The sequence below is a fragment of the Myotis brandtii genome, unplaced genomic scaffold (genome assembly GCF_000412655.1).
Source record: "Myotis brandtii unplaced genomic scaffold, ASM41265v1 scaffold137, whole genome shotgun sequence".
Taxonomy (NCBI): domain Eukaryota; kingdom Metazoa; phylum Chordata; class Mammalia; order Chiroptera; family Vespertilionidae; genus Myotis; species Myotis brandtii.
This window is the reverse complement of record NW_005354874.1, coordinates 3,304,653-3,332,159: the sequence shown is the minus strand read 5'-3', so window position 1 is coordinate 3,332,159 and position 27,507 is coordinate 3,304,653. Positions and strand designations below refer to the sequence as shown.

The 27,507-nt window shown below is 39.8% G+C and overlaps 1 protein-coding gene across 3 annotated transcripts in view; it reads right to left on the bottom strand.

Moving 5' to 3' along the window:
- MACROD2 (MACRO domain containing 2) overlaps nt 1-27,507 on the bottom strand; it is a 1,947,520-nt gene that overhangs the window by 598,507 nt on the left and 1,321,506 nt on the right. For all 3 annotated transcript variants that reach the window (XM_014535040.1, XM_014535041.1, XM_014535042.1), the window contains exon 7: nt 26,201-26,231. In XM_014535040.1, coding sequence (XP_014390526.1) covers nt 26,201-26,231 — 31 coding nt within the window. The remainder of the gene's footprint in view (nt 1-26,200; nt 26,232-27,507) is intronic.

Below are 27,507 nucleotides of genomic sequence, written 5' to 3'. Positions count from 1 at the left end.
ATTAGAATCACCTTTGTATCTTAATAATTACTGAACTGTCTAGAAAAAGATCAGGAAGTGACTAGGTCACCTGAACTCTGAAGACCCTAACTTACCTCACACTGCTTCCTGTCCCCCATGCCCAGCTCCTTACAGTTTCTGGAAACTTGGCAGGCAGCTGCAATCCTCCACCAGGGTTAGAGAATCAAACCTGATGGTATCTTGGATAGTTCTTAGATAACAATCAAGATGGAGAGCATTTTGCTTCAGTGGAAAAAAAATCAAGAAAATATCTATAAAAAGATAATGGGGGTGGGGAGGCTGCCATGGATACAGCAGGTGCTAAGAAGATACTTCAGATTTGAACATACAGCACAGAACTTCCAGCTCCTTCTTTTGCTCTAATTTTCTTCACCTTGGATAACTGCACCTTTTCTCCAAATGAGAATCCATAATATCTCCACACTCTACTGGGGTGAGTATTGGGGAGCACAGTAGATATGGGAAAGTTGGGAAAATAAAGGTGATAATGTGAAATAGTAATGAAAAATTATGGACAAGAGGTTTTATTTTCTCTCTACAAATTTTGATCACTGAAAAAAAAAAGTCAAGTTCCCCAGCTTTAAATATTAGCAATGTTTCTGAGACATTGTGCCTTCAAGAATTATGTTTCTCTGTTTATCTTATCTGATCAACAAATTACTTTCTGATACTATTTCGTCCTCTATTCTTCCAACCAAGGAGGCCCTGACTGTTCTGGGAACCTTCTGGAATGTCTACATTTGGCTCTCTCTCTTTTTTTAAAATATATTTTCATTGATTTCAGAGAGGAAGGAAGAGGAAGAGAGAAATAGAAACATCAGTGATGAGAGAGAATCATTGATTGGTTGCCTCCTGCATGCCCCCTGTTGGGGTTTAAGCCTGAAACCTGGGCATCAAACCAGTACCTCCTGGTTCATAGGTCAACACTCAACCACTGAGCCACACCAGCCAGGCTACATTTGCGTCTCAACTGGAACTTCTGCTTGTCCTTAGAGATGATGGCAAGCTGACCTGGGACCTGTACCAAAGGACTTAGAATTCTCTGATGCTCACACAGTAGGCATCACCCAGGGGCTTAAAGTGAAAGCCAGTTCAGGTGACCGGGTACTTCTCCGCAATGGCCCAAAGCTACCCTCCTGCATCCTGGCCCAGATATGCCAAGCCCAGAAGAATCTCTGTACACAGTGAGGTGGGCACTCAGAAAACACCTGTGGAACTCTGAAAAAACTAAGTGAATCTATTTATGTCGATCTTTTTTTTTAAAATATATTTTATTGATTTTTTTTATAGAAAGGAAGGGAGAAGGATAGTGATAGAGAGTTAGAAACATCGATGAGAGAGAAGTATCTATCAGCTGCTTCCTGCACGCTCCCAACTGGGGATGTGCCCGCAACCAAGGTACATGCCCTTCACCAGAATAGAACCTGGGACCCTTCAGTCCACAGGCCGACGCTCTAACCACTGAGCCAAACCGGTCAGGGCTATTTATGTCGATCTTTGATGCTATTTAGTTCATACCAATTGAATAAATGACATGATATTTTTTTAACAGCTTATCACCTTATCTCTCCAGGAGAATCTTAATGTGTTTATAAGCTTAGTACTGTTCTCTGAGTCAATGCTAAATAAATTTGTCAGAATATTGGTGTTTAACCAGTATGCTCACTCAGGAGACATCTTCATTCTAAACCACATTGTTATCACTAATGATGACTTGTGGTATATATTCAGCAGCTTCATGAACGTGAAGTTACCTTCCCTGGGGAATGCATACATCTTGCTGAGTTGGACCATAAAAATGAGGTTGTGGTCTAATTATTACTGGGAACTTTCTAAGAATAACAAGGCGGAATATAATTTCTTTTTATGAATTAATTCTTATGTGATTTGTCTGAATGATGTGGTCATCCTTGACCCACAAGGGAATGGTTTCTGAAACATGTGAATTCATTATTATTCAAAATATCTTTGGAAATGCCCAGAACAGCTTGAAAGCCAGCCCTATGTGGCAGGACTCAGCATTTATAGCCCACATTTTCTTTTACTGGTGGAAATAATTGGAAAAAATGTAACTTGACATTGAAAGTTTAGAATATAGGACTAAATACTATCTAGCATTTATTATGAAAGTGCTCCCTGTGAATCTGATGTGGCATTAAGTACTTAGACACTCTTATCATGTAGACTACTAAAAATCATTATACATATTTTTTCACATTTAATATGCTGAGCAGCTCTGTTAGGTTACATTCTACTGTCTCCATTTTTTCAGAGAAGGGAAAACTACAGCTTATAGAGATGAAATAATTAGAGCAAGAGATAGGATGTGAATCCTGGTCTAAGCAACTTCAAAGGTCTGAATTGTCCAGGACGCCTAGGCACTGGAAACTTATTAAAGCTGCAACTATGGCACGTCGGCCAAATAACTCAGAGCATTAAGCTGTAAGACAGGGAATGGACCAAAGGACATATTTCCACAACTAAAGACAGAGGCGTTTGGTCACAAATTCTTCCACCAACATTAAGAGAGTCAAGACATATTCTGGCTTGCCGTCATAGTGGTTATTACTGGAGTAATGCTCAGATAAAACTGCATTTCAAAATTCTCCAAATAGGCAAATCCAGTTGCTTTATATTTCCACCTGAAATATTTTAGTTCTCTGTATCTTTGGGACCAACTATATGAAACAAATTTGTAGCATTGCAAGATTCTCCTAACTGTCAGAAAGAATAAGGAGAGGATGGTCAACTTAATATCATCAAGTTGGACAACAATAGGTTTTACGGACTTGCCTTATCTGTTATTATACAGTTTTACCTTCTCAAGATAGAAACATCTTAGTTGAGGACTAGCCAAAGCCAAAATCACTGTCACATTCTGAATTCTTTGACAACATCAAAAGTAACTGAAATTTTAACTTGAGCACTAGAATTTGAGAGTAAGTATAAGACAACCATAACCATTTTAATTAATCCATAGCTCCAACCCAAGGAATGCTCAAAAGCCATATTTTAAAATAAAAAATGAATTTCATGGCCTTTCACAGCTTCTGTATTTGCAGGTTCTAGGCTACCTGGCCAAGATTAGACAACATGAAGTGATGTGAGGTCAGTGTCCCACTCCAAAAACTGAGAGCTGAAAGTACAACTACAAAGCTGATGATGGGGCAAGCAAACGTCACTTCTGTCAGCTCAGTAGCTCTCAGCCCTGTCTGCATATTAGAATTTCCCAGGAGACAAGAATAAACCCTGATGTCCAAGGGATACCCAAGACCAATTACATCAGAATTTCTAGGAGAGGACACCTGCATTTTTAAGCTTCCCAGGTAATCCAAGAAGCAACAAAGTTATAAACCACTATTCTAGAGTAAATAGACAAAGGAGAGATCAATAGCAGGCTTTTGCCTGGAGTTGCTTCTAGACTCCATGAAAAGTCCCTGACTTTGGCAGTAAGAATCAGTAGTCTTGCCTACAAACTCAGTGCAGGTCAACTCGAGTTTCCCTTCCAGGTACAAAGGTCTATACCTGCCTTCAAGGAGTGTGTACATAGTTCCTGGATGCGATGCATAACCACAGAAAATGTGAGAGAATGCGATGAGGGCGTTCCAATTCGTGTCCCCAAACAGCAAACCACAATGGGGATCAGAAAGAAAAGAATTGTTCCCAGGATGATAGTCAGCAGAAGCAAGATTCAAGCCACATTCATGGAAGAGACAGCATCTAGGGAAAAGTTGCCCCCAGGGGGAGGAAATGTGTAAGCAAAGGCCTAGAGGTGAGGAAGCAGGGTAGTCTTAGGAAGAGTTGGAGCATGGATGATGTCAGGAGAGTTGGGTCAGATAGTTCAAGAAGATTCTATTTTGTTTCAGTTGCCCAAACAGTGCTGCAGTGCCTGGAATTTGCCTCTAGGATTCCAGTTGCCCCAGCAGTTACTGCCAGACACCACATCATTCCAACACACATAGTTCTCCAGAAGGGAATGGTTAGAAGCACATTTTCTGTAGTGACATCCTGCTGCAAGGAACCTGATGAGGTCAACAGAAGTATCCCTCAGGCTTGTCTAGGTCTCTGCTAAGCTGATAAAAGAGAGATTTCGCAAAGCAGAGAGCTCATTTTTATTCTACAGATTTATGAAGGGAGCCAGTCTGACTGGTGCAAATGTCAATCAATTCCCATCTTAAAAAATGAGCTGAAATGAGAGGGCAGTCAGCATCTAGAAGGTTGCAACCCACGCAAGAAAACTGAGCACAGAGATGACAAGCCAGTGAAAAACTGGTAATGAAAGTGAGTCCGCGGTAAAAGCTTAAGTAATTAATTCTTCAAAATATGCATCAAATTTCACAACTATAATTTTGCAGCCTGCCCTTTGGAGACGATTTCGACAAGCCTGACAGTTATTTGCTCAAAGCCATATGATATTTCACAAGAAGAATTCTGAAATATAAAACCATTGGGAATTTGTGTAAAGATGGCTTGGTATGTTTTATAGTAAGTGCAGTCACCCCAGGGTAAGTACATAAATCACACATCTGAAGGGTTCTCACAGTTTCATTTATCAGTTGTTGAATGTTCTGGGTTGTTCAGATGCTAGAGATACTTTCATTCCTGACCCTGGTTACCTACATCCAATTTAACAGTGACGACTCGTTAATGGGCTTCCAAAATCACTGGACAGCATGCCACCAAATGGAATCTCCTCCATTAACGCAGATGACAGAAAAGAGAGACCCATACGCATACTCATTACCTTCATTTGGCTGACATCACTGGTTTGAAAAGACCACTGAGTAAAATGCCCTTTTATTAAATAAGGGCACTATTATTCTGTTTTTGCATTAAACAGGCCCATTGGTGACTGATGAAATATTTCTCCACAGCCAGGAAGCCCAGGATCTCAGAAAATGCACAGGAAGAAGGCCCCTAAACATCACAAGAATATAACCCTTGCTCTTGGCTAAGTGAAGTCAGGATGTCTGGGTCCAAGGTTCAGTCACCATTCTGACACTGGTGGTCTCTGCATGACCTTGAGCCAGCTGCCTATCTGTTCTGAATCTCTTCATGAATGAGAGTAACAACACTTATGCCACAGATTATTTTGTACAGTAAATGGGTTAATACACATAAAGCAATGACCCAGAACCAGCAGAAGGCACAAGGTGAGTGCCCAATATGCATCGGCCATCTCTATTAGTAATCAGTTCTTCTCCATGACTAGGTCACCTCCATATTCTAAGTACTGGGAACTTGACCTAGAATGTTTGGCTGTTTCTCATGAAATTGGAAAGGAAATCTTAAGAAGATATATGTTAAATATAATATACACATGCATATATAACTATGTATTCACATTTGTGTTTGTGTGTATATATGCTAATATATCTAAAATATGATAATACATACATACACAATCATGCCTGATGGGTAAAAGACTTAAAAGTCCTGAAAATTCCAAAACACCGATCAGAAAAAATATATGCACCTCTATGTTCATAGCAGCATTATTTACAATAGCCAAGATCTGGAAACAGCCCCAGTGTCCATCAGTAGATGAGTAGATAAAAATATCTGTGGTACATTTGCACAGTGAAACACTGTGCAGTTGTAAAAAAGAAGGATCTCTTACCCTTTGAGACAGCATGCAAGGACCTGGAGAGTATTATGCTAAGTGAAATAAGTCAGTCAGAGGAAGACAAGTATCACATGCTCTCACTCATAGGTGGAATCTAATGACCAAATAGATCCTTACACAGAAGCATGGAACAAGCTGACCAATCTCAGAGGGAAGACAGGGGTGGAGGGGTGGGAAGAGATTAACCAGGGAACTTATATACATACTAGAGGCCCGATGCACACGTATTATGCTAAGTGAAATAAGTCAGTCAGAGGAAGACAAGTATCACATGCTCTCACTCATAGGTGGAATCTAATGACCAAATAGATCCTTACACAGAAGCATGGAACAGGCTGACCAATCTCTGAGGGAAGACAGGGGTGGAGGGGTGGGAAGAGATTAACCAGGGAACTTATATGCATACTAGAGGCCCGATGCACACAATTCGTGCAAGGGGCTAGGCCCTCACAGCCACAGTGGCTTGCTTCGGCCCTTGCAGTCCCAGCTTCATCCAGAAGGTCATCCAGAAGGACAACTGGAAGGATGTCCAGAAGGTCTTTAGGCTGTCTTGTCTAATTAGCATATTATGCTTTTATTATTATAGATATGCATAGCCCATGGACACAGAAAATAGTGTGAAGGTCTGAGAGGGGTGGGTGCAGGGTGAAGGGGGTCAGTGGAAAAAAATGGGGACATCTGTAATACTTTCAACAATAAAGAATTTAAAAAAAAAATAGAGAAGGATCTCATACCCTTTGAGACAGCCTGGATGGACATGGACAGTATTATGCTGAGTGAAATAAGCCAGTGAGAGAAAGAGAAATATTGCATGATCTCACTTATATGTGGAATCTCTAGACCAAAACAAACTGGCAAACAAGATAGAACCACAGACATGGAAGCATGTAACAGGCTGACAGATCTAAGAGGGAAGGTGGGAAGAGATTAACCAAAGAACTTATAAGCATATACTAGTATGCATAGCCCATGGACACAGAGAATAAACAGGTGAAGGCCTGGAGTGGCGTGGGAGATGGGTGGAGGGGGACAAAAGGGAGAACATATGTAATACTCTCGACAATAAAATAAATTTTAAGAGAGAGAGAGAGAAGACCTTCCTATCAACCCATCAATTTTCCTAACCTAGAAACATCTAGAAAAATGTTGTAGCCCTGAAAATAACAGTTGCATAAGAGTGTATGTGTGCGCAGGTGTGTGTTAAAGGAGGAGGAGGCAGCTTTTGTTAGGCAGAGACAGGAGAGAGAAGGCAGTGTTAGGGCAGGATATAAGGAGGAAAGAGAGTCAGTGTGATTAACTTGAAAAGAAAACTGCTATCGAAGATGTTTTCAACCTGTAGTTAAGATTGCTTTAAAAATGACTAACGTAATAATGTTCTGTTCTTATTAAAGACATAGCTGCACAAACATATGATAATTAAAGCACACAAAAATGATTTAAAGGCTTTGATCATAACTATGTCAATTGAAATCCTCATCTAAAGCTTACAGCCTTTATTGGCAATTGGCTAGGGACACACCTTCTCAACTGTTCAGCTTCCTTCAGAAACCCAATATTCATTTTTAAAGCAGAATAATGATCTGGTGCAGGAGACAACTGATCCATATTCCTCTCTCATCAATGTTTCTATTGCGTGCTCTCTCTCCATTTTTTCTCTCTCTAAAATCAACATAACCACATTAAAAAAAAAACACACAAACATTCACTACCTATCCATAAAACCCTAGCCCCTATTTATATGAAAACCTTATGGCATAGCTATGAATGCCACTGTCCAGAGTTATAAGAAGCTAAGGGTAAACTTAATTAGAAATGAGTCCACATTATTATTCTTGCTTTATTCGAATCAGCTCAATCCCCTAGCTTGAACATTACAGAGGAGGCATGAGAGAATACATACTCTTCAACTTAGGATGCCTAAATAATTTCACAGATATTCCATCGCATAGTTTGGCTGACTTTTACAAAAGCACAACCATTTCAAAATACAATTTTTCTCCTCTGCTATACTGGCAGAGCAGAGAAGTAGACTTTGTTTATTTGGTTGTTTTTGTCATCTTTCACTATTATGCAACTTCTTATTGTCAGAAACGACTTTAGGATCTCCCTGCTATCTTTCAATTTACTATTGGCTGAGCAACATTTGTTAGAATTATGGTATGTCTACAATAGGAGAGATTAGACCCTGAGGAAGAGCCTGAGAGAATTTCTTATCGGAAAAGCTTAAGAACTATATTATCGGGCCTGGGCACATATGTAAATAATGTCCTTAAAGGTATTTTCAACTTCTTGGATATATGTTGAGTAGAGAAAGTTGTCCCGTAAGCGAATTCCAGTAAGTGAGTGGGAAAAGCTAGCTATTTCATTACCCTGCCAATGAATGACAGATAACACAGAAGCAGCAAGCACAGGCAGGTGCTCCCATTTGGAGCCCACAATATTCCTCCACCAATTTCCCAATAGACACAGCACCACCCATTGCAGCTCTCTTGGGCCATCTTGATCTCACCCATCTTATATGCCACTGCCCAGTGACTCTCGCAGCAGGACTCAGACCTTCCCCTTTCCCTGCAGCACTGACTGATCAGGCAACCGGTGGGCCCCAAGGAAGCCCCGATCGGATCAGCCAGGCTCTGAGAGGCAAGCGAACAGTTTGTTTATGGGTGGTGGTAGTGACAGGCAAACCGCAGTGTCCCCTTGTTCGGTCTAATGGGGTAAGTTGAACGATTCGGCTGTCAGAGCAGCGTGAGGCCTCATTTTTCTTCCCCGCAGCACAGGGTGCCCCTTGCTTCAGCCAACATTTGATTGTGATTAATTTGTCAGGGATGGCTGTACAATGGAAATGGAGAAATGGATTGCCAATTACAGCTGGTCTTCTCTCAGACAGCTTGGCAAATGAGGGCCTTTCGGCAGGGCTGACAGCCCCAGAGCACACTGGATTCAGCCCAGGAGGAAAGGAACCCCTTCTCAACTGTGTTTTAAAGATGAGGAAGGGGGCAAAGGTGACCCATTTTTTTATTTATCACCCTTCAAGAGACTTTGTTGACTATATCCCGGCCCACTTGGCAAGCACCATAGGAGGGAAAGCCACTCTGAGGTTGGCTTTTTGTTCTGTGGATTTAACATGCTTTGTACTTCTGATTGAAGTCTTAACAGCACCAATGAAAGGTGTGAAAGAGTTTTTCCCACACTTCACACCGAAAAAGCCCAAAGAGAAGCCTATCTCTGACTCCCTCTGAGATGTTTGAAACATGCTAAGGTAGACTAATGGAAAACGCATGTAGGCATGACACATTTTTTTTCCTTTTATTTCCAAAAGGCAATACTCAATTTCACATTGGTATTTATCACAAAGTAACTCGTGTTGCTTGTTCCCTCATAGAAGAGATGACCCTTTGTAATTTTAACAATGTCCCAAAGGAATAGATGAATAAATGAGGAAATGTCTTTAGCTCCGCAGCCCTACTGGTATATGTCTCATAATCAGATTTGCTTTCAGATGGTGAATGAGATGGAGGAAACACCATTCTGCATTTGTACAAAATCTTGGACAAACTGACACCGATATTTATAATTCTAAAAAACCTCACTGAACTTCATAAATGCTTGGGCTACAACTGTTGCAGGATTGCACTATTCATTTATTCTCATATCCATGGTCTGCTCAGCTGTGGGGTAGGAGTTAGTGAAATAGGTCATGTTGTAGTGGAAAAAAACTAATTTTCATTATCTTGTAAAGAATAGGTGAAAAACTGAGCACTATTGTTCAATAGCAATAAGATTAAAAAATAAAATCTTAACATCCTAAAATTTTTCTACACACTATATTAAAACTGTTTGGGATATAGGAACACACGTCACATTCTCTCATATTTATACACAAGAACACACATAATAGGTAATATGTTTTCTATTATATATTTTATATATATGTATATCCATACAGGGGTGGGCAAAATTAGGTTTTACGGTGGTTCATATACTAGAAAATAATACAATAATTAATAAATAATAATACAGGAATAAACTGTGTTTTGCATACTCACAATCATAAACCTACTTTCGCACACCTCTGCTTTACATAGAATACATACACCCATTATATGTACCTATCTATAATAATAAAAGTGTAATATGCTAATTAGACTGGACATCCTTCTGGACGACCTTCCAGATGAAGCCAGGGCTGTGAGGAAAGCCCGGGTCCTGGGTGCCTGCTGGCAGCGGCCGGAAGCCTGGATCCTGGGTGCCAGAAGGAAGCCGGTGCCGGCAGCCAGGGGAAGGAAGGCCTACTCTTGCATGATTCCGTGCATCAGTAAATAATAAGTAATAATTCAAAACTATTACCTTGCAATTAGCAGATAAAAAGAAATTTAAAAAACTAGAGATTGTGAAAGAAATGGACAAAAATTAATTAGATACTTATTTGAATTTATGTATACTCCCACAATCTTTTTAAAGTAATTTAGGTTTCTCTCCAACCCAGTACATACATACATACATACATACATACATACAAACTTGTATTTATACTTTTTACAGTAAAATATATACTAAGTCTCATTCAAAAACTTGGCCCTATAAAGTATTATATTAATATACACATATATACATATTTACATGCAGCTATATTTACTATACATGTATACATACATGTATATAATATAGGGTATATATGTCTATGATATATAGTATATATGTATGTATAAACAAATATACTATATGTGATATATGTATGTATGTATGTATATGCATGTATATGTGAGAGGTAACATTTCATTGTGTATTTTTTATTGAATTAATTGGTTCTCAAAACCATGCAGGTTTCAAGTATACAACTCAATGAAACATCATCTACACACTGAATCATGGGCCCATTGCCCCAAGCAAAGTCCTTTTTCATTCTCATTTTTCCACCCTTTGCCCATCTCCACCAACATCCATCCCCCTTTTCCTCTGGCTATCACCACACTGTTGTTCGTGTCTCTGTGATATCTGTATCTATCTATCTATCATACTTGAAACCTGCTTGGTTTTGAAAAATAATAAATTCAATATATATATTGCTTAATCCCTTCACCTACTTTACTTTCATCCAGTCCCCACCCTCCATCCCCTCTGACAGCTGTCAGTATGTTCCGTGTATCCATGCCTCTGTTTCTATTTTGCTCATCAGTTTATTCTGTTCATTATATACCATATATAAGTGAGGTCATATGGCATTTGTCTGTCTCTAACTGGCTCATTTCACTTAGCATCATAATCTCCATGTCCACCCATGCTGTTGCAAAAGGTAAGATTTCCTTTATTTATTTCTTATTTTTTGTCTAAGCAGTATTACATTGCGTAAATGTACCAGAGTTTTTTTAAATATATATGTTTCCATTGATTTCAAAGAGGATGAGAGAGATAGAAACATCAATGTTGAGAGAGACTTATTGATTGGCTGCCTCCTACAGGTCCCCCCCTACAGGGTATCAAGCCCCCAACCCAGGATGTGGCCTGACTGGGAATTGAACCCTGTCCTCCTGGTTCATGGGTCGACACTCAACCATTGAGCAACACCAGTCAGGCTGTACCACAGTCTTTTGTATCCACTCATCTACTGAGGGGCACTTGGGCTTCTTGAAGATCTTGGCTATTGTAAGTAACACTACAATGAACATAGTGATACATATTCTTTTGAATTAGTGTTTCAGGTTTCTTAGAATATAATCCCAGAAGTGGGATCATTGTGTCAAAATGCAGTTCCATTGTTAATTTTATGAGGAAACTCCATACTGTTTTCCACAGTGGTTTCACCAGTCTGCATTCCCATCAACAGTGCACGAGGGTTCCCTTTTCTCCACATTCTTGCCAGCACTTGGCCCTATTCCAAAGCCACACAATCCAATGACCATCTGAGAGTCTGCATATAGTTTCTTTAGAAAAAGAGCTCACCACAGGTCCCTGTTGGCTGCAACCAACAGTCCTTCCTGCCAGACTCAAGTTTGACAAGGTGGCGTTGCCAATGTTTGGAGGACTGGGTTAATGCACTTCCCAGGTGGTGCTGTAAGAATAGGAGAGCCAGACCTTGGAATATAGTACCTGAGGGCAGTGTGGGATGTTTACTCAGGACCAGAACCTCAGTAGCCAACCTTCTAGATCTCTCTCCAGAGCCATCTTCCCTTTATGGCTTCCATATGCCTTGAGTTGCCTTCCCTCTACCAGTGTTCTAGGGTAATACCGAGAGCAAGTTCCTGTGCATTGGCCCTTTAGGACAACACCTGGGATTCTAGCAGACTCTCACGAGGGTTCCCTTTTCTCCACATTCTTGCCAGCACTTGGCCCTATTCCAAAGCCACACAATCCAATGACCATCTGAGAGTCTGCATATAGTTTCTTTAGAAAAAGAGCTCACCACAGGTCCCTGTTGGCTTCAACCAACAGTCCTTCCTGCCAGACTCAAGTTTGACAAGGTGGCGTTGCCAATGTTTGGAGGACTGGGTTAATGCACTTCCCAGGTGGTGCTGTAAGAATAGGAGAGCCAGACCTTGGAATATGGTACCTGAGGGCAGTGTGGGATGTTTACTCAGGGCCAGAACCTCAGTAGCCGACCTTCTAGATCTCTCTCCAGAGCCATCTTCTCTTTATGGCTTCCATAAGCCTTGAGTTGCCGTCCCTCTACCAGTGTTCTGGGTGAATGCCCGAGGGCAAGTTCCTGTGCATTGGCCCCTTAGGACAACACCTGGGATTCTAGCAGACTCTCTCCTTTTTTGAACCCACAGAGTCCCCACTGATTTTCACTGTCAAATGCTATGTAGGCTTCTCTTCCTGGCCTTGGTGCTCTGGTTTTGGGATCCCAGCAAGGGGTTGAAACATCACACTTTTTTGGGGGGTGTGAGGGACATCTGCTGCCAAGATATCCCTCCAGCTTCTCATCCACTGCATCCGGGCACAGGAACCAGTCTTCTCTGCATCTCCGCCCTTCTTACCATTCGCTATGTAGCTTCTTCTGTAAATTCTTGGATATGATATTCCTATTCTGTTGTCTTTTAGCTGGTCATTCAGGCTTATTGCTGTCAGAGATGTTGGCCTATAGTTTTCTTTTCCTGTAGTGTCCTTATCTGGCTTTGGTATTGGGATAATGCTGGCCTGGTAAAATGAATTTGAAAGTGTTCCTTCCTCACCCTAGCTGGTTTGGCTCAGAGGATAGAGGGTCAGCCTGTGGACTGAAGGTTCCCAGGTTCGATTATGGTTAAGGGCACATGCCCGGATTGCAGCTTGATCCCCAGTAGTAGGCGGGGAGGAGGCAGCCAATCAATGATTCTCTCTCATCATTGATGTTTCTATCTATCTCCCTCTCTCTTCCTCTCTAAAATCAATAAAAATATTTTTTTAAAAGAAAGTGTTCCTTCCTCTACATTTTTTTAGAAGAGTTTGAGAAGGATTATAGTTAATTATTTAAATGTTTGGTAGAATTCACCAAAACCATCTGGTCCTAGGCTCTTCTGTGTTAGGGGATTTTTTTTAAATTACTAATTCAATCTCATTACTCATAATTGATCTGTTCAGTTTTTTGTTTTGATTTTTTCTTCATGACTCAGTCTTGGTAAATTGCATGCTTCTAGGAATTTATCCATTTCATCTATGTTATAATTGTTAGTATATAATTTTCATAGTAGTTTCTTTTGACCCTTGGTATTTCTGAGACAGCAATTGTAATGTCTCCTCTTTAATTTATAATTTTATTTATTTTGGGTCCACTTTTTCTTGTGGTTACTCTAGCTAAAGGTTTGTCAATTTTTGTTTATATTTTTAAAGAACTAACTCTTACTTTTATTAATATTTTCTATTGTTTTCCTATTATCTACTTCATTTATTTCTGCTCTAATTTTGATTATTTCTTTTTTTATTCTTCTAACTTTGGGTTTCATTTGTTCTTTGTACTTACTGGAGGTATGCATGCTTTTATTACTAAAACCTTCCCTCTTCAATCTGCTCTTCCTGCATCCTTTACATTTGGTATGTTGTGTTTGTATTTTTATATGTCTCAAGATTTTTTTTATTTCTCCTTTGAGTTATTCTTGGATCCAGTAATTGTTTATGACTGTGTTAAGTTCCATATATATATGTGAAATTTCCAGCTTTCCTCCTGTTATCTATTGAGTTTCATTCCACTGTGGTCAGAAAAGAGACTTGATAAACTTTCTATCTTCTTAAATTTTTTGAATTTGTTTTGTGGCTTAACATATGACCTATCCTAGAAAATGTTCCTCATGCACTTGAGAAGAATGTATATTCTGCTGCTGTTGCATGGAATGCTCTGCATGTTTTTTTAAGTCCAATTAGTCTAAAGTGTTGTTCAAAAAACACAGTCCTGGGCCAATTTCTATCCACCTTTGTTGTTGACTCTGAATGGCATGAGGAACAGAGCCACCATATCTTACCATCCGTCACTTCCCCTGTAGGTTCTTTCTTACCTCGATTCAATGCAGAATGCAAAACAGTTTCAATGCTTTTACTCCTTTTTCTACTTTTTTAAGTAAGCACATAGTTTCTTGAACTTCTTGACAAAGGCTGCCTTTGAATAAAATAAAATACATAGTGGTGTAACCGGTCAAGATCAGTTTATTCACCACTAAACCTCCATTGGGCACTGCACTTCTCTCTTGAAAAGAAGGCTGCATGGAGATTATGATGGGCCTGTGGCAGGAAAAGCGATGGAGCTGGAGGAGAGCTGGTAGAAATATAGAGAATTCCTGCCTTCCCATTAACTTACTTGATATTAGCATCTCTGACACAGTAGCCCCATGTAAGATGGCATTGCTTCAAGTGAAAAAGAGGGTGTTAAATGGAAGAAGTGGATGGTGGAAGGGATGGGAGCAAAGAACACTAAATGGAGAGAACAGGAAAGCAAATGATTTTCCTAGGCAGAGGTTGGTCTGCATGTCCCAGTCCTCTGCTTAGCGATGGCCACCCTGTAGGGGACTGCCAGCTTACTTGCTCCAGCATCTTGGCATTTCCATCTTTTTGTCACTCTCTCCTTCACCATCTCCTCATGCTCACACCATGTTTCCTACTTCTTACTTTACCCCATGGCTGGACAAGTGGTTTTGAGCGAAATCCGTTGGCAGAAAAGCTAGACCAGGATCCCTCCTACACACACACACACACACACACACACACACACACATACTGCTCTTAGGTCTCAATATGCCTTCAACATGTGCAGAGTTCTACAAAAAGAATTTCAAGGCAAGTCTTTTTACATTTTCCAGATCCCCTGATGCATACTCCTGCTTTATCCTAGCAATGAGCCATATTTGCATTGTTTTATGAAAGATGAAAAAGGCTGATGAGTCTTCATTTCCTTCTATACGCAACATGGGAAAACAGCAATGCGGTGCACTTCTCTTTCTCTTTCACTATGGATGAGGGAATAAAATATTTGCAAAGTTGAAGAAATCGAGAGGCAATAATTTAGGAGCTAACCTTTCCCTGTGGCAGTGCCAGCAGATCTTTCCAGCTTGCTAAGGGATTCAGAATTTGCAGAAGCTGAGAGTCCCAGAGCTGCTGGTGATCACTTTCCCAGGTTCCTGTAATTATATGCAAGGGCTGACATTTGTAAGGTTGGTTGAATGCCTGGCTTTTAAAATGGGGCATTGGCAATGTGCCGGAGGCACCATAAACCACAGGATGGGCAACTTCCTGAGGGTTAATTTTACAAGATTTATTGGAAGAGGATCATAAAATTACTTAACAGGTAAGTAATGCAAAGCCTTTGTTTCAAGAAAAGGATTACGATATATCCATGCTTTAGAATATAATGTGATATTTAAACTAAAAAATAATTTCTTACTCATATAGGCTATGCCCTGGGACCCCAAGGATGTTACAGATGCATCAAAATTTACATTAAAAGGGGCTTTGATAACAAAGTAGGAGCAGTACTGATATGATGCAGAGATGGATATGCAGGCACTTTCTGTATTAACTCAGTCTTCACAAGTTACTGAGGGCAAACCCAGTGACCTGGGGTGGAATGGTCTCTATAAAAAGGATGTGGCAAGAAGAAGCTTGAGTAGAAGAAGATGCAGGGGAGGGAGTAGGGGCCAAAGGGGAAGTCATGACCCTTATTGGGATAAGTCTTTGGGACTCACTTCTGAAGAAACCTCAGTCCAACTCATTTTTAATTCTAATAACTGAAAGTATATATTAATATTCTTCCCAACTACATATGAGGAAGCTTAGAACTGCGATTCAAAGAAGAGGTTAGAGAGTAGACCATTCTGAATGATAATCTCATGTTCCTCTGATTGCAAAACCCTTACTGGGGCATCTGTTTGCAATTCTCACAGGAACTAGTTAGGTGTGGCTAAAAAAAAAAAAAGTCTCCTTTTTTTTCAGCCAGAAAAATACAAAGTTAAGACCAGTCTGACATCCAAAATGGTATCCAGCTCAAAGAGCCTATGATCTTAGACATGAAAAAATGTGCAAACTTTCTCAGTGCTTTTAGCAACAAAAAGCAAGCATTGGACTTTTTCCCTCTTCAAGCCAAGTGGCGGTATAATTGTTATCTACTCCCCTAAAAGGATGCATTAGCCAGCTATCTTACAGAGACACAACTTGGGTTTTGTCCATAAGAATATGCTGTCTTAGGATGTGGGATTTCAATTTTGAGACCACAAATAAATACAATTACTTTGTCTCTCTTATCACTGAAAGATTTTATGTACATACAGACAAAACAGAATGGTTTTATTCCTAGGGCTCAGGTAAATAGCTTGGAATTCCAGAAGCAAGGTGACTATTGTTTGAGCAATAGACTACAGTGCTTATTATGGCTAATGTAATATAGAAAGCATAGTGTGATCTTACAAACAGGTTTCATTTTCAGACACCAAACTCACAAGGTTGAGCTACAGGACACAGAGGTAGCTAAGAAGTAACAAGTGGCCTTCAGAGAAGCAGCAGAATCAATCCCACAGAAAGCAAGGTGGTTCTCATGATAAGGGACTTCTGACCAGTGTCATTTGGAGCCCGAGTAAAGCCTCTTTCAAAATAAATTACTTGCGTATTAAGGCTCCATCCCTGGTAGAAGGCATGCCAACAGATGTTGCTCTCTCATCAATGTTTCTATCTCTCTATCCTTCTTCCTTCCTCTCTCTCTAAAATCAATAAAAACATTTTTAAAAAGTAAATTACTTGTTCAACAGTTCAGGTACTCTTCTAGAATCTAGTGATATAAGTGAATAAAACACTCAAAGCCTTCTACTCTCAGGAAGGTCAGATTCCAGAGGGAGGGTAATACTGACAATAGTAGCAAAAGTAAAGTTACTACTAGCAATAATAGTAACAATCATTCTTAAATGTTTATCTTTATGTATCTGATACCATGCATGATAAGGGACTTCTGACCAGTGTCATTTGGAGCCCAAGTAAAGCCTCTTTCAAAATAAATTACTTGCGGATTACGGCTCCATCCCTGGTAGGGGGCATGTAGGAGGCAGCCAACAGATGTTGCTCTCTCATCAATGTTTCTATCCATCTATCCTTCTTCCTTCCTCTCTCTCTAAAATCAATAAAAACATTTTTAAAAAGTAAATGACTTGTTCAACAGTTGAGATACTCTTCTAGAATCTAGTGATATAAGTGAATAAAACACTCAAAGCCTTCTACTCTCAGGAAGGTCAGATTCCAGAGGGAGGGTAATACTGACAATAGTAGCAAAAGTAAAGTTACTACTAGCAATAATAGTAACAATCATTCTTAAATGTTTATCTTTATGTATCTGATACCATGATAGACACTTTAACATATTATCTAATTTAATCTTACAACAAGCCCATGTGATGGGCATTGTTATCCCATTTGACAATTGAGGTCACTGAGGTCTAGAGAGAGTAACTTGCCTGAGGACACAAAGCTAATAAGAAACAGCCTCAGAATTTGCACCTAGATCTGTGGGACCCTGAAACCCATGCCCATAGTGACTCTGATATGTGCCCTCCTTCTTCGCTATTCCTTGGTACTCATAAGAGAATCCTGATGCAACTATCTCAAAGACTCATCACACACAATGATAGAAGAAACCTATATCACCACCCAGGCAAGCAGGACACAGAATCATGAAGCAAAGGTAGCCTTGAAGAGGCTTGAGAGAAACTGGGCAGCCAAAGAATAAAAATGAGAATTGTTTCAGGATGATTAAAAATTAACAACAGAACACCACTGAATCACTGTTATAATTTATACATTTAGATATATAAGTTTACCTAAATTAACTGCATATAAGCATCATTCATAATAGATAAAAAGCATAGAAAACTCAAATATTAATTAACTGATGAATGGATAAACAAAATATGATATATCCATACAATGGATTATTAATAAAAATAAATAAGTTAATGATGTATGCTACTACATGACATCCTATATAATAAAGAGCTAATATGCTAATTAGACCGGATGGCAGCATGGCCTTCCAGAATGACCTTCCAGAACGACCAGTGGGTAGGGCCGCAGGGCCGTGAGGCAGCAGGGGCTGTGAGTGCCGAGGCAGCTGGGGCTGCAAGAGCCAAGGCAGCTGGGGCTACGAGGGCCGAGGCAGCTGGGGCTACGAGGGCCAGAAAGAGCTAATATGCTAATTAGACCAGATGGCAGCATGGCCTTCCAGAACAACCTTCCGGAATGACCTTCCAGAACGACCAGTGGGCAGGGCCACAGGGCCGTGAAGCAGCAGAGTCTGTGAGGGCTGAGGCAGCCAGGGCTGCAAGGGCCAAGGCAGCTGGGGCTACAAGGGCCGGGGCAGCTGGGGCTGCAAGGCCTACCCTTGCACAAATTTCGTGCATCGGGCCTATAGTTTTAAAATATTATGTTATGTGAAAGAGGCCAGTCACAAAAGAACACATATTTTATGATACCATCTACAGAAAATATCCAGAACAGGAAAATATATAGTGACGAAGATTACATTATTATTTGTCCAAAGAAGGGAGAGAGGGGCTAAGGAGTGACAGCTGTTGAGGGCACTGTAAGGATTTACTACACTTTTCACCATGAATTTCATGCATCAGGCCTCTAGTTTTAAAATATTATGTTATGTGAAAGAGGCTAGTCACAAAAGAACACATATTTTATGATTTCATCTATAGAAAATACCCAGAACAGAAAAATATATAGTGACGAAGATTACATTATTATTTGTTCAAAGAAGGGAGAGGGGCTAAGGAGTGACAGCTGTTGAGGGGACTGTAAGGATTGACTACACTTTTCATTGGATGAGTGAATTAATTTCCATGTATTTTCTCATTTTTCTCATCCAGCTTTAAATTATCTTTTTTGTCTTCCTCCATATGTATATATAAAGAGAGCTGACCAATGTTTATTTGACTTTAAGGATGAAGTTAAATAAACATAGGCCAGCTCTCTTTAGAAAGAACTTCAAAAATAATTTTGACAGTTCTTAGAGAAGTTGGGTATGTTTAGCTCTTTAGGACAATTATTTTCATGTCAATTCTTTTTAGTCGATACTATTTTATAAATGCATCTTGAAATACATTTGAAAGAGACTATATTGGTTAAGGTAAAGCTAAGATGCTGTAACAAAGAGGCTCCAAAATAGAGATGTTTAATAAATATAGATGCTTATTTCTCTCTATGATAACAGTTCCAAAATGAGCATTCTGCTAGTGAGAGAATTTGTTCCATTCTGTCACTTCACAACCAGGAATCTACCATGATGTTAAGTAGTTGATTTGTCTTCCTTAAGGCATTGTTCTCATATTCTTACCTTTCCTGATTCCAGCAAAAACAAACAAACAAACAAAAACAAACCAAACAAAAAACAACACCGAATGGTCATATACCTTATTTTATGGTACCTGGACATAAAGTAGCACTCATTACTTCAACCTACCTTCCTTGGAAAGGAATTGGTCTTGTGACCAACCTCACTACAAAGAAGATTTGAAATTTGTTCTAGCTAGAATTGATGTGCTTGACTACAATTCTGCTATGTAGAAAGAGGGGGCACTGAATTATGATAGACTTTAAGATACCATCACTATTAGACTGGCCCAAATCCAAAACATTAATACCACCAAATGCTGGCCAGTGTATAGAAGAATAGGAACTCTCATTCATCGCTGGTGGAAAGGCAAAATAGCACAGCCACATCAGAAGACAGCTTGGCAGTTTCTTACAAAACTAAACACATTCTTACCATATGATTCAGCAATTGCACACCTTGGTATTTACCCAAAGGCGTTGAAAATATATGTCCACACAAAACCCTGCACGTGGCTATTTTTTAGCAGCTTTGTTCCTAATTGCCAAAATGTGGAAGCAACTAAAACATCCTTCAATAGGCGAATGGATGAACTGAGGTACATCCAGACAATGGAATATTACTCAGCACTAAAAAGAAGTGAGTCATCAAGCCATAAAAAGACATGGAAGAACTTGAAATGCATCTTCCTATATGAAAGAAGCCAGTCTGAAAAGGCTATGATTCCAACAATCTGACATTCTATAAAAGGCAAAACCATAAAGACAATAAAAAGATCCATGTTTGCCAGGGATTGGGTGGGGGAGATGAATAGGCAGAGGGTAGAGGATTTTTAGGGTGGTAAAAATAATATTATAATGGTGCATACATGTCATTACCCATAGAATTTACATGAAGAGCAAATCCTAAGGTAAACTATAGACTCTGAGTGATTATGATATGTTAAGGTAAGTTCATCTTTTGTAACAAATGCACCACTTTGGTGCCTGATGTTGATAATGGGGGAAGCTGCACATGTTTGCTTCAGCAGGATCAGCTCCTAAAACAATATTCAAATGTGATAGAATTGAGGTGTCTTCGGCCCTAGCACTGTATTTTCCCAAAGAGTAATAAGTTTACACTGATTCTAATGTTACTTTGCTTTGAAAGCCAGCAATTAACTCAGGGATTGCCAAGAACAATAACGGTTCGTATAGTGGGAATAACATGACCAGGACAAAAAACATAGAATGTCAGAGAAGGGAATTTATGAGAGAGAGAAAAAAAAAGAGTCATCATTAGACCACCTGAAAGGAAGTTTTCAAAGCAAATGGAAATATCAAAGGGAAGAGAAGAAAGCAAGAGGGAGGGGAGAGCTGTCAGGGGGATGAAAGAGAGGGGCACACATTTTTGTCGATTTTGCTCTGGTTTCCAAATGTATTACATAAGGTAAGTCTTCCAGCAAGCCCAGAATTGCACAGCAATAGTTGTCACACCCTCTGAAATCTGTCAGCGTTTAAAGCTGACACGGGGCATGCCCTCAGCATTGCCGTGGCAGAATGCCTTGGTTTCTTTCCAAGTCATGTCTGTGAATTTAGACAGATGTAGTGATAAAAAATACCGGCCGAGTAGGTATAAGGTTAACAAAACATCGCGTTGGTCTCCTTTTTACCAGTTAGAAGCAGAAGAGAAAACCTGAATGCAAATGAGGGATTCGATTAGAAAGCAATGTCCTGGCGGCATTTCATGGAAAGCGGGGGAGGGGGGCGCAGGTGACTTGATAGAAACATGCCTTCCATGTTGATAACAGAAATATAATGAATAAATATGGGAGCTGCATTAGCCTGGTGATGCTCTACTTAATTTTTTTTTTCTGCAAATTTCCAGCCAATATTCCAATGTCTGAAATTCGTTCTTCTCTGAGAACACCGTCTCATACCTGGAAAGCAAGATTCAAGATTTCTCTTTTTCTCCACGGAGAATATTTCCCCAGTTACTCCAGGGACACGCTTTTCCACCTGGACTTCATTTCTGTTAACTCTACTGACTCTCATAAAATGGACTAAACTTAGTTTTGCTGTTCACTTCTCGGTAAAAATTCCATTCCCATGTATCATGTCTAGCCTCCTTTGTTAAACTTATTAGCACCACAGTGGCCAAGCCTGGCTCGGGGGGCAGAGGCAAACGCAAGATCTGAAAAGTCCATCAGAGAAGTTCAGGTCTCTCCCTCGGAGACTGGCTTAGCGGCCAATCCAAGTCTTTAACAGGAATCTGGAAGTTAAGAGCCCCTTTAAGCCTCATCTGGATCTATTTTTCCAAAAGTAGCACAGGCCTCTCTTTGGTATTTTACCAAACGTGGCTTTTCATCCTGAGTGCAAGCAGGCGGTCGGGTGCCCTGTGGACCCATCCTGGAAACATTACGTTGGCGCAGCAGCAGAGGCGGTAGCTGAAAGTTGAATGAAAAGTCTGGATCCTGCTCTGGGGAACTTCAAAGTAGGCAAACCTGCCCCCATTGTGTTTCTCCCTTAAACCTCGTGGAGTCTCAGGGCAGAGATTCTTCCGTCTCTGTCTTGCAAGAAGGCACAGCTGCTTTTGCTGCCCACAGGTCTTGTCTTCCGCAGGCCGAGGAAGGCGGGAGAGGCTGGGAGAGAAACTGGCTTCCACCCTGGGCCTGAGCACCCCCAAAGGACTGGTGTGCACCAGATCCTGCGGTCATGCTTTGACTGTGGGGATGATGTCGGAGTTTCCATGAAATGGGAATGCTTACTCTTGAAATTGCCCTGGCATGAGATCGTGTTGGCAATTAAATGAACAAACCCCTTCAAAAGATGGCTCCACCACAGTCAAAATGTTGTTCTAGGAGAACTAGAATGACATTGGGTTAGTGGGTCATAGATCTAAAAAGGATGGTAAATCCAAAGCAAATGCTGTCTGAGAAATGACAGCTGGTGGGGAGGTGGGCTGGCATGAGGGAGGGTCGGGAAGGGCCTCAGGACACCCTGTACCTCCCTGACTGCCCATGGGCCTGTGGGCCATAAGAAACAACAAAGCTTTCTTAAATGACGTTAAATGCTGTATTCACCTTGGCTCCCTAACTGAACAAGTTCTCATGTTTGCATTTTACCTTGTCTAGGTGAATGCTGCCATGCCTACACATACCGCTTCCAGTTTGAGGATGCTTTTTAAAAACACACTTGTTTTTTTCTAAAATAGACACATTTGCCCATTAAGGAAATACTAACTGGGTAGCTTCCTCTGCCTGTTATTTTGCCAATGAATCATTATTTTTTTAAAAATTATCTTTATTATTAAAAGTATTACAGATGTCCCTCTTTTTATCCCATTGCCCCCCCTCCATCCCCCACCCTCCCCAGGCCTTCACCACACTATTGTCTGTGTCCATGGACAATGCATATTTGCATACAATTTCCCTTGGTTAATCCCCAACCTTCCCTCTGAAATGCATCAGTCTGTTCGATGCTCCCATGGCTCTGGATCTATCTTGTTCATCAGTGTATATTTAGTTAGCTAACAATTTGGGTTATAATCATTACTGTTGTCCTAAAACAACAAATATTTGCTGAGCTTCTGCTAGGGACACAATGCTAGGCACTCAAGTGTGCACAGAATACGCACAAGTGAATCTCTGCTGAATAAAGAATCCAAATTGGCTGTGAAAACAGGCAATATAAACAGAATTCTATGGAACAATATGAGGGAGCAGCTGTCAATTGTCCAAATTACAAATGCTGAAAGATTTCTAGAGATATAATGGCCACCAAAAGTTGGTACATTCAAGGAAGACTTCTCAGATATCAAGCTTCAACCTGTATAAGCACGTATGATGTGTTTTTGTTTGGGGATTGGGGTACAGATCAGAATAAAGTGGTGGCAGTACTGGTATGTGTGAGTTTGGTGCATGTGTGTGTGAGTGAGATAAGGAAGGGATACAGGGCTGTATATGCCATGTTCTGCAATTCATCAGCTCATCTGTGGGTAACAGAAGGTGTACCCATAATGAGTGGATGCCAAGAAATATTTGAAACTATATTATGGCCCTAGCCGGTTTGGCTCAGTGCATAGAGCATCAGCCTTCAGATGGAAAGGTCCCAGGTTCAATTCCAGTCAAGGGCATGTACCTCGGTTGCAGGCTCCTCCCCCACCCAGGCCCTCGAGGAGGTGCCTGCAGGAGGCAACCAATCGATGTGTTTCTCTCAAACTGATGTTTCCCTCTGTCTTTCCCTCTCTCTTTCACTCTCTCTAAAATCAATGGAACAATATCCTCAGGTGAGGATTTAAAAACTATATTATGGAAAAAACATTGTCCTGAGAAAGGTTGAGGGAATAATAATTTATACGGTCAATGACCACAGAAAATGATGCAAACTAAATGCGTCTTTTAAAAATACAAAGCAAGAGTACATATAAAATTTTTGGCATACCAATCTTCATCCTGGAGAAGAGATTTCTTTTTCCCTCTTCATAAAATTTGCAAGTACTGATGCATAAAAATGCCTATTGTTTGGTCTAGAAGGAGTGAACATTCACCAGAAAGTAATGGAATACGATCAAATTCTTCTGAGCAGATGGAAAACATGCACCAAGTGGTGTTTTTGAAAAATTAATCTAGTAAGCTTTAGAATGTGGAAGAAGAAGGGCTGGAACCAGGAGACCTTTCTGAATATTTGCTCTAAATCCATTCCAGCATGACTAACATAGTGTTGGGAATTTTGTTTGCTTTATTTTAAAAAATTTTCTTTTTAGCTGTGGACTACTTTCAATTTAAAAAAAATTAAATTAAAAATTTTTGGGTGACAATAGTTAATAAGATTATATAGGTTTCAAGTGTACAATTTGATGGTAATTGGATAAAGAAAATGTGGTATGTAGTAGGTTTACAGTTGTGAGTATGCAAAACAGAGTTAATTCTTATAGGAATATTTTTTAATTATTTTATTATTTTCCATATAAACAACTGTAATCCTACTTTTGCCATGGACTACTTTCTTTAAATAAATATTATTTAAAATCCCTATAAATAAAAAAAGTGAAGCTGATCTGGATAATGGAGACAAAACAGGGGTTCTGCATAAGAGCAAGAACAGAGCTGCCCTGCAGTATGTGAGTGCGAGGAGGAAATCAAGGACCTTTGCAAGGTGCAGAGGAAATACTTTTCAGGTTGCAAAATGCTAAAGTGTCCATGGACTAAAGAGAACTGAAATAATCGGAAAGTTAGTAAAACAGGATCTCATGGAGTTAAAAATAAATTCTGGGGCTAAGGAAAGAAGGAACCCCTTTTTCTCAGAGATTAAAATGAAACAAGAGCCACTTTGGGTCTGATTTAGTTCTTACTATCCTCTCTTGAGCCTCTAATGTTCATGTCCCTCCTCATTTTCTTTACTTTCCTATTTTCTTTTTCTGCTGCTCCCTCCCCTGTCTTTAAGTATGTCATGTTTAATTCACCTTTTGAAATTCTCAAAGATGAAACAGACATCAAGAATATGACAGGTGATAAACAGAAAATGATGTGCATAGTCGTTGGATTTTTGTTAGTTTTTGTCAAGAAAAATCAAGACTGTTGTGGAGAACATTCTCAAAATGAGAACCATTTCTGCAATGGAGTCTGATTTGACTCTAGACAAGGTGAAATGAAGATGTTAGGTTTTGATCAGGTAAACCTTTGCACATAATGCTTCTGTTAAGCAAATATTTAGGAGTTCTAACTGTGAGGCAGAAAGAATGGCCATAATGGGGATAATGCTCCCACACTGTGCTTCCACAAACACAGTCTGTAGTGAAATCCAGACCGAAAAAAAAGGCATGCCTTAAATTATTAAATAGTGTGACCAAATCCTCCCCCATTCAGCTTAATTCAGGCCTAAGGTTTCCATTTTATTCTCACTGAAACCTTCAAAAGAAATACCAGATTAAGAAGAATTAAGTCTCCTACCTCTGACATCAATCTAGGCATCCCTCTCCTATAGTAATGAATTTCAACTATTTCTTTATATTTGTACACATTTTATTTCCCAGATAAGAGTCTCCTTATAAGAAGCTTGAGCTCAGAAAGGTTATAATCTATTCTGCTTGATCAGAAAACCCTACAATGACAAATAAACTCCATTTTACCTTAATATTGTAAACCAGATTTATTAACAACCTGAGAAAAATAATTAGGGAAACGTCAGTGTAGTGGAAGAATATTGGAGAGCTTTAGGCTAGTGAAAACAAATGATATAAACACAGATGCTTGTACCTGTAAGTGAAGCAGTCACTACTTAAAACAACCCATTAGTACCAAAACAATTTATCTGCAGTTTATTAAAACTAATAGTTTTTATTAACAGTCACCTCTTCGGATTTTTAAAATTTAAATATACAGATATAAGCATGTATTTGCATTTTAACATCTGTTATTTTGTAATTCACAACAAAATAATGATAATGCTAGGTTTTATAGGCATTATGATTCATCTAAGAGAAAAATACTGACTTTGTTAAAAAGAAAAGAAAACATTTTCAGAGGTCAAATCCTACTAGAGAAAAATGTTTAGTTTAACAAAAGACATTGAGCCACAATCTATGTAATCATTACATATGGTATCTGACACAACATTCAAGAACACAATAGAAGATATAAATAGCCTTTCAAGATTCCTCAATGAGACTTGGCCTTCATTTTGAGTCTCTTTAAATCACAGCAAACTATACCCATCAAAAATCTCTTATTTTTCCTGTTAATCTCACCTTTAACAAGAAAATAAAGAAATAGAAACAGTATCAAAAGCTAGATCACTTACCATAAATGCCTGTTGAAATGCAGGGAAATGCCTGTGAATAAACCACAAAAATAACAGTAAATTTTAAAGGTACAGCTCTGCTCAATCCCGACACCATTTATTTCAAATTCTCTGTGGCTTGATAAAGGGATGCCCTCACATACTCAGGGTTGTGAAACCCCACTCAGTTCATGTAGGAGATGTGGAAACAGACACATTAGGTTCACTGAAAACTTTTTCTTACCAGCATTCATCTCAGCTCACAAGAGCCATCTGTTGAATTTTCAGTAATCTTGTGAACCAATTGCTAAACACAGTTATTAATAAGAAATTAAATTACATAAACTATCACGAAATAAGTTATATCTAAAAAAATACTCAGAGATCATCTCATCACTTCCTAATTTGCCACATCTTACTATTGCCCTTGCTCTTAAGATTACTTATGCCCATCCTATGTGAATGGTGGAATTACTATGTAATGGTGTGCTACTGAGCATCGTGTCCCCATTCCCTATTAAGTGATATGTTGATGGCTTAAAATCTGAAAATATCAATCAACATTCATGTTGGACTATACTTGTGGGTCAACTCAAACCGTAGGTTGGCTATAGATACAAAATTTTGATAAAATTTAATAAAAGTATTCTTGAAGAATCAATAAACTATACAAAATTCTATCTAATAAAAGAATTATGTGCAAATTAACTGCCACTTCATGGTAAATAGGAGGGAATAGGCAAATTGACACAACAAAGATGGCTGAACTGTCCAGAGCCACAGAGCCTGCTGGAGAGCAGGTGGGAAGGTTTGGCGTCCTGGTCGCTGGGGCAACCCAGGATGCCAAGCCTGGCCAGAGAGCAGAGCAGGAGAGCGGGCTGGAGTTCCCAGTCCTTTTGGTTTCTGCAGCCCCTGGACCAGAAGCTGAAGCCCAGAGCCAGAGCGTGGGGAGCACCAGGAATGCTGGGAATTGTAGTTCTGATGGCAGATGCATCGTGTGATCTCTTAGCCAAGGGTGGGCAAACTTTTTGACTCGAGGGCCACAATGGGTTCTTAAACTGGACCGGAGGGCCTGTGGGCTGTAGTTTGCCCACATTTTTTTTTTTTAGTTTTATTCATTTCAAACTAGCCGAATCCAGGCCTGCTGGCCGTAGTTTGCCCATGGCTGTTAAGACTTAGACACTGGAGCAAAGTGAGCCTGGAGCAAGTTTCTGTTGTGAGTGGGGGATGGAGGGAAAGCAAAGGTGACAGACATAAGTAAAGTCAGAGTGTCGAGGAAAAATTAAAAGGAAGATATCCTGCAACTTCTAGGAAATCTCCACCAATGG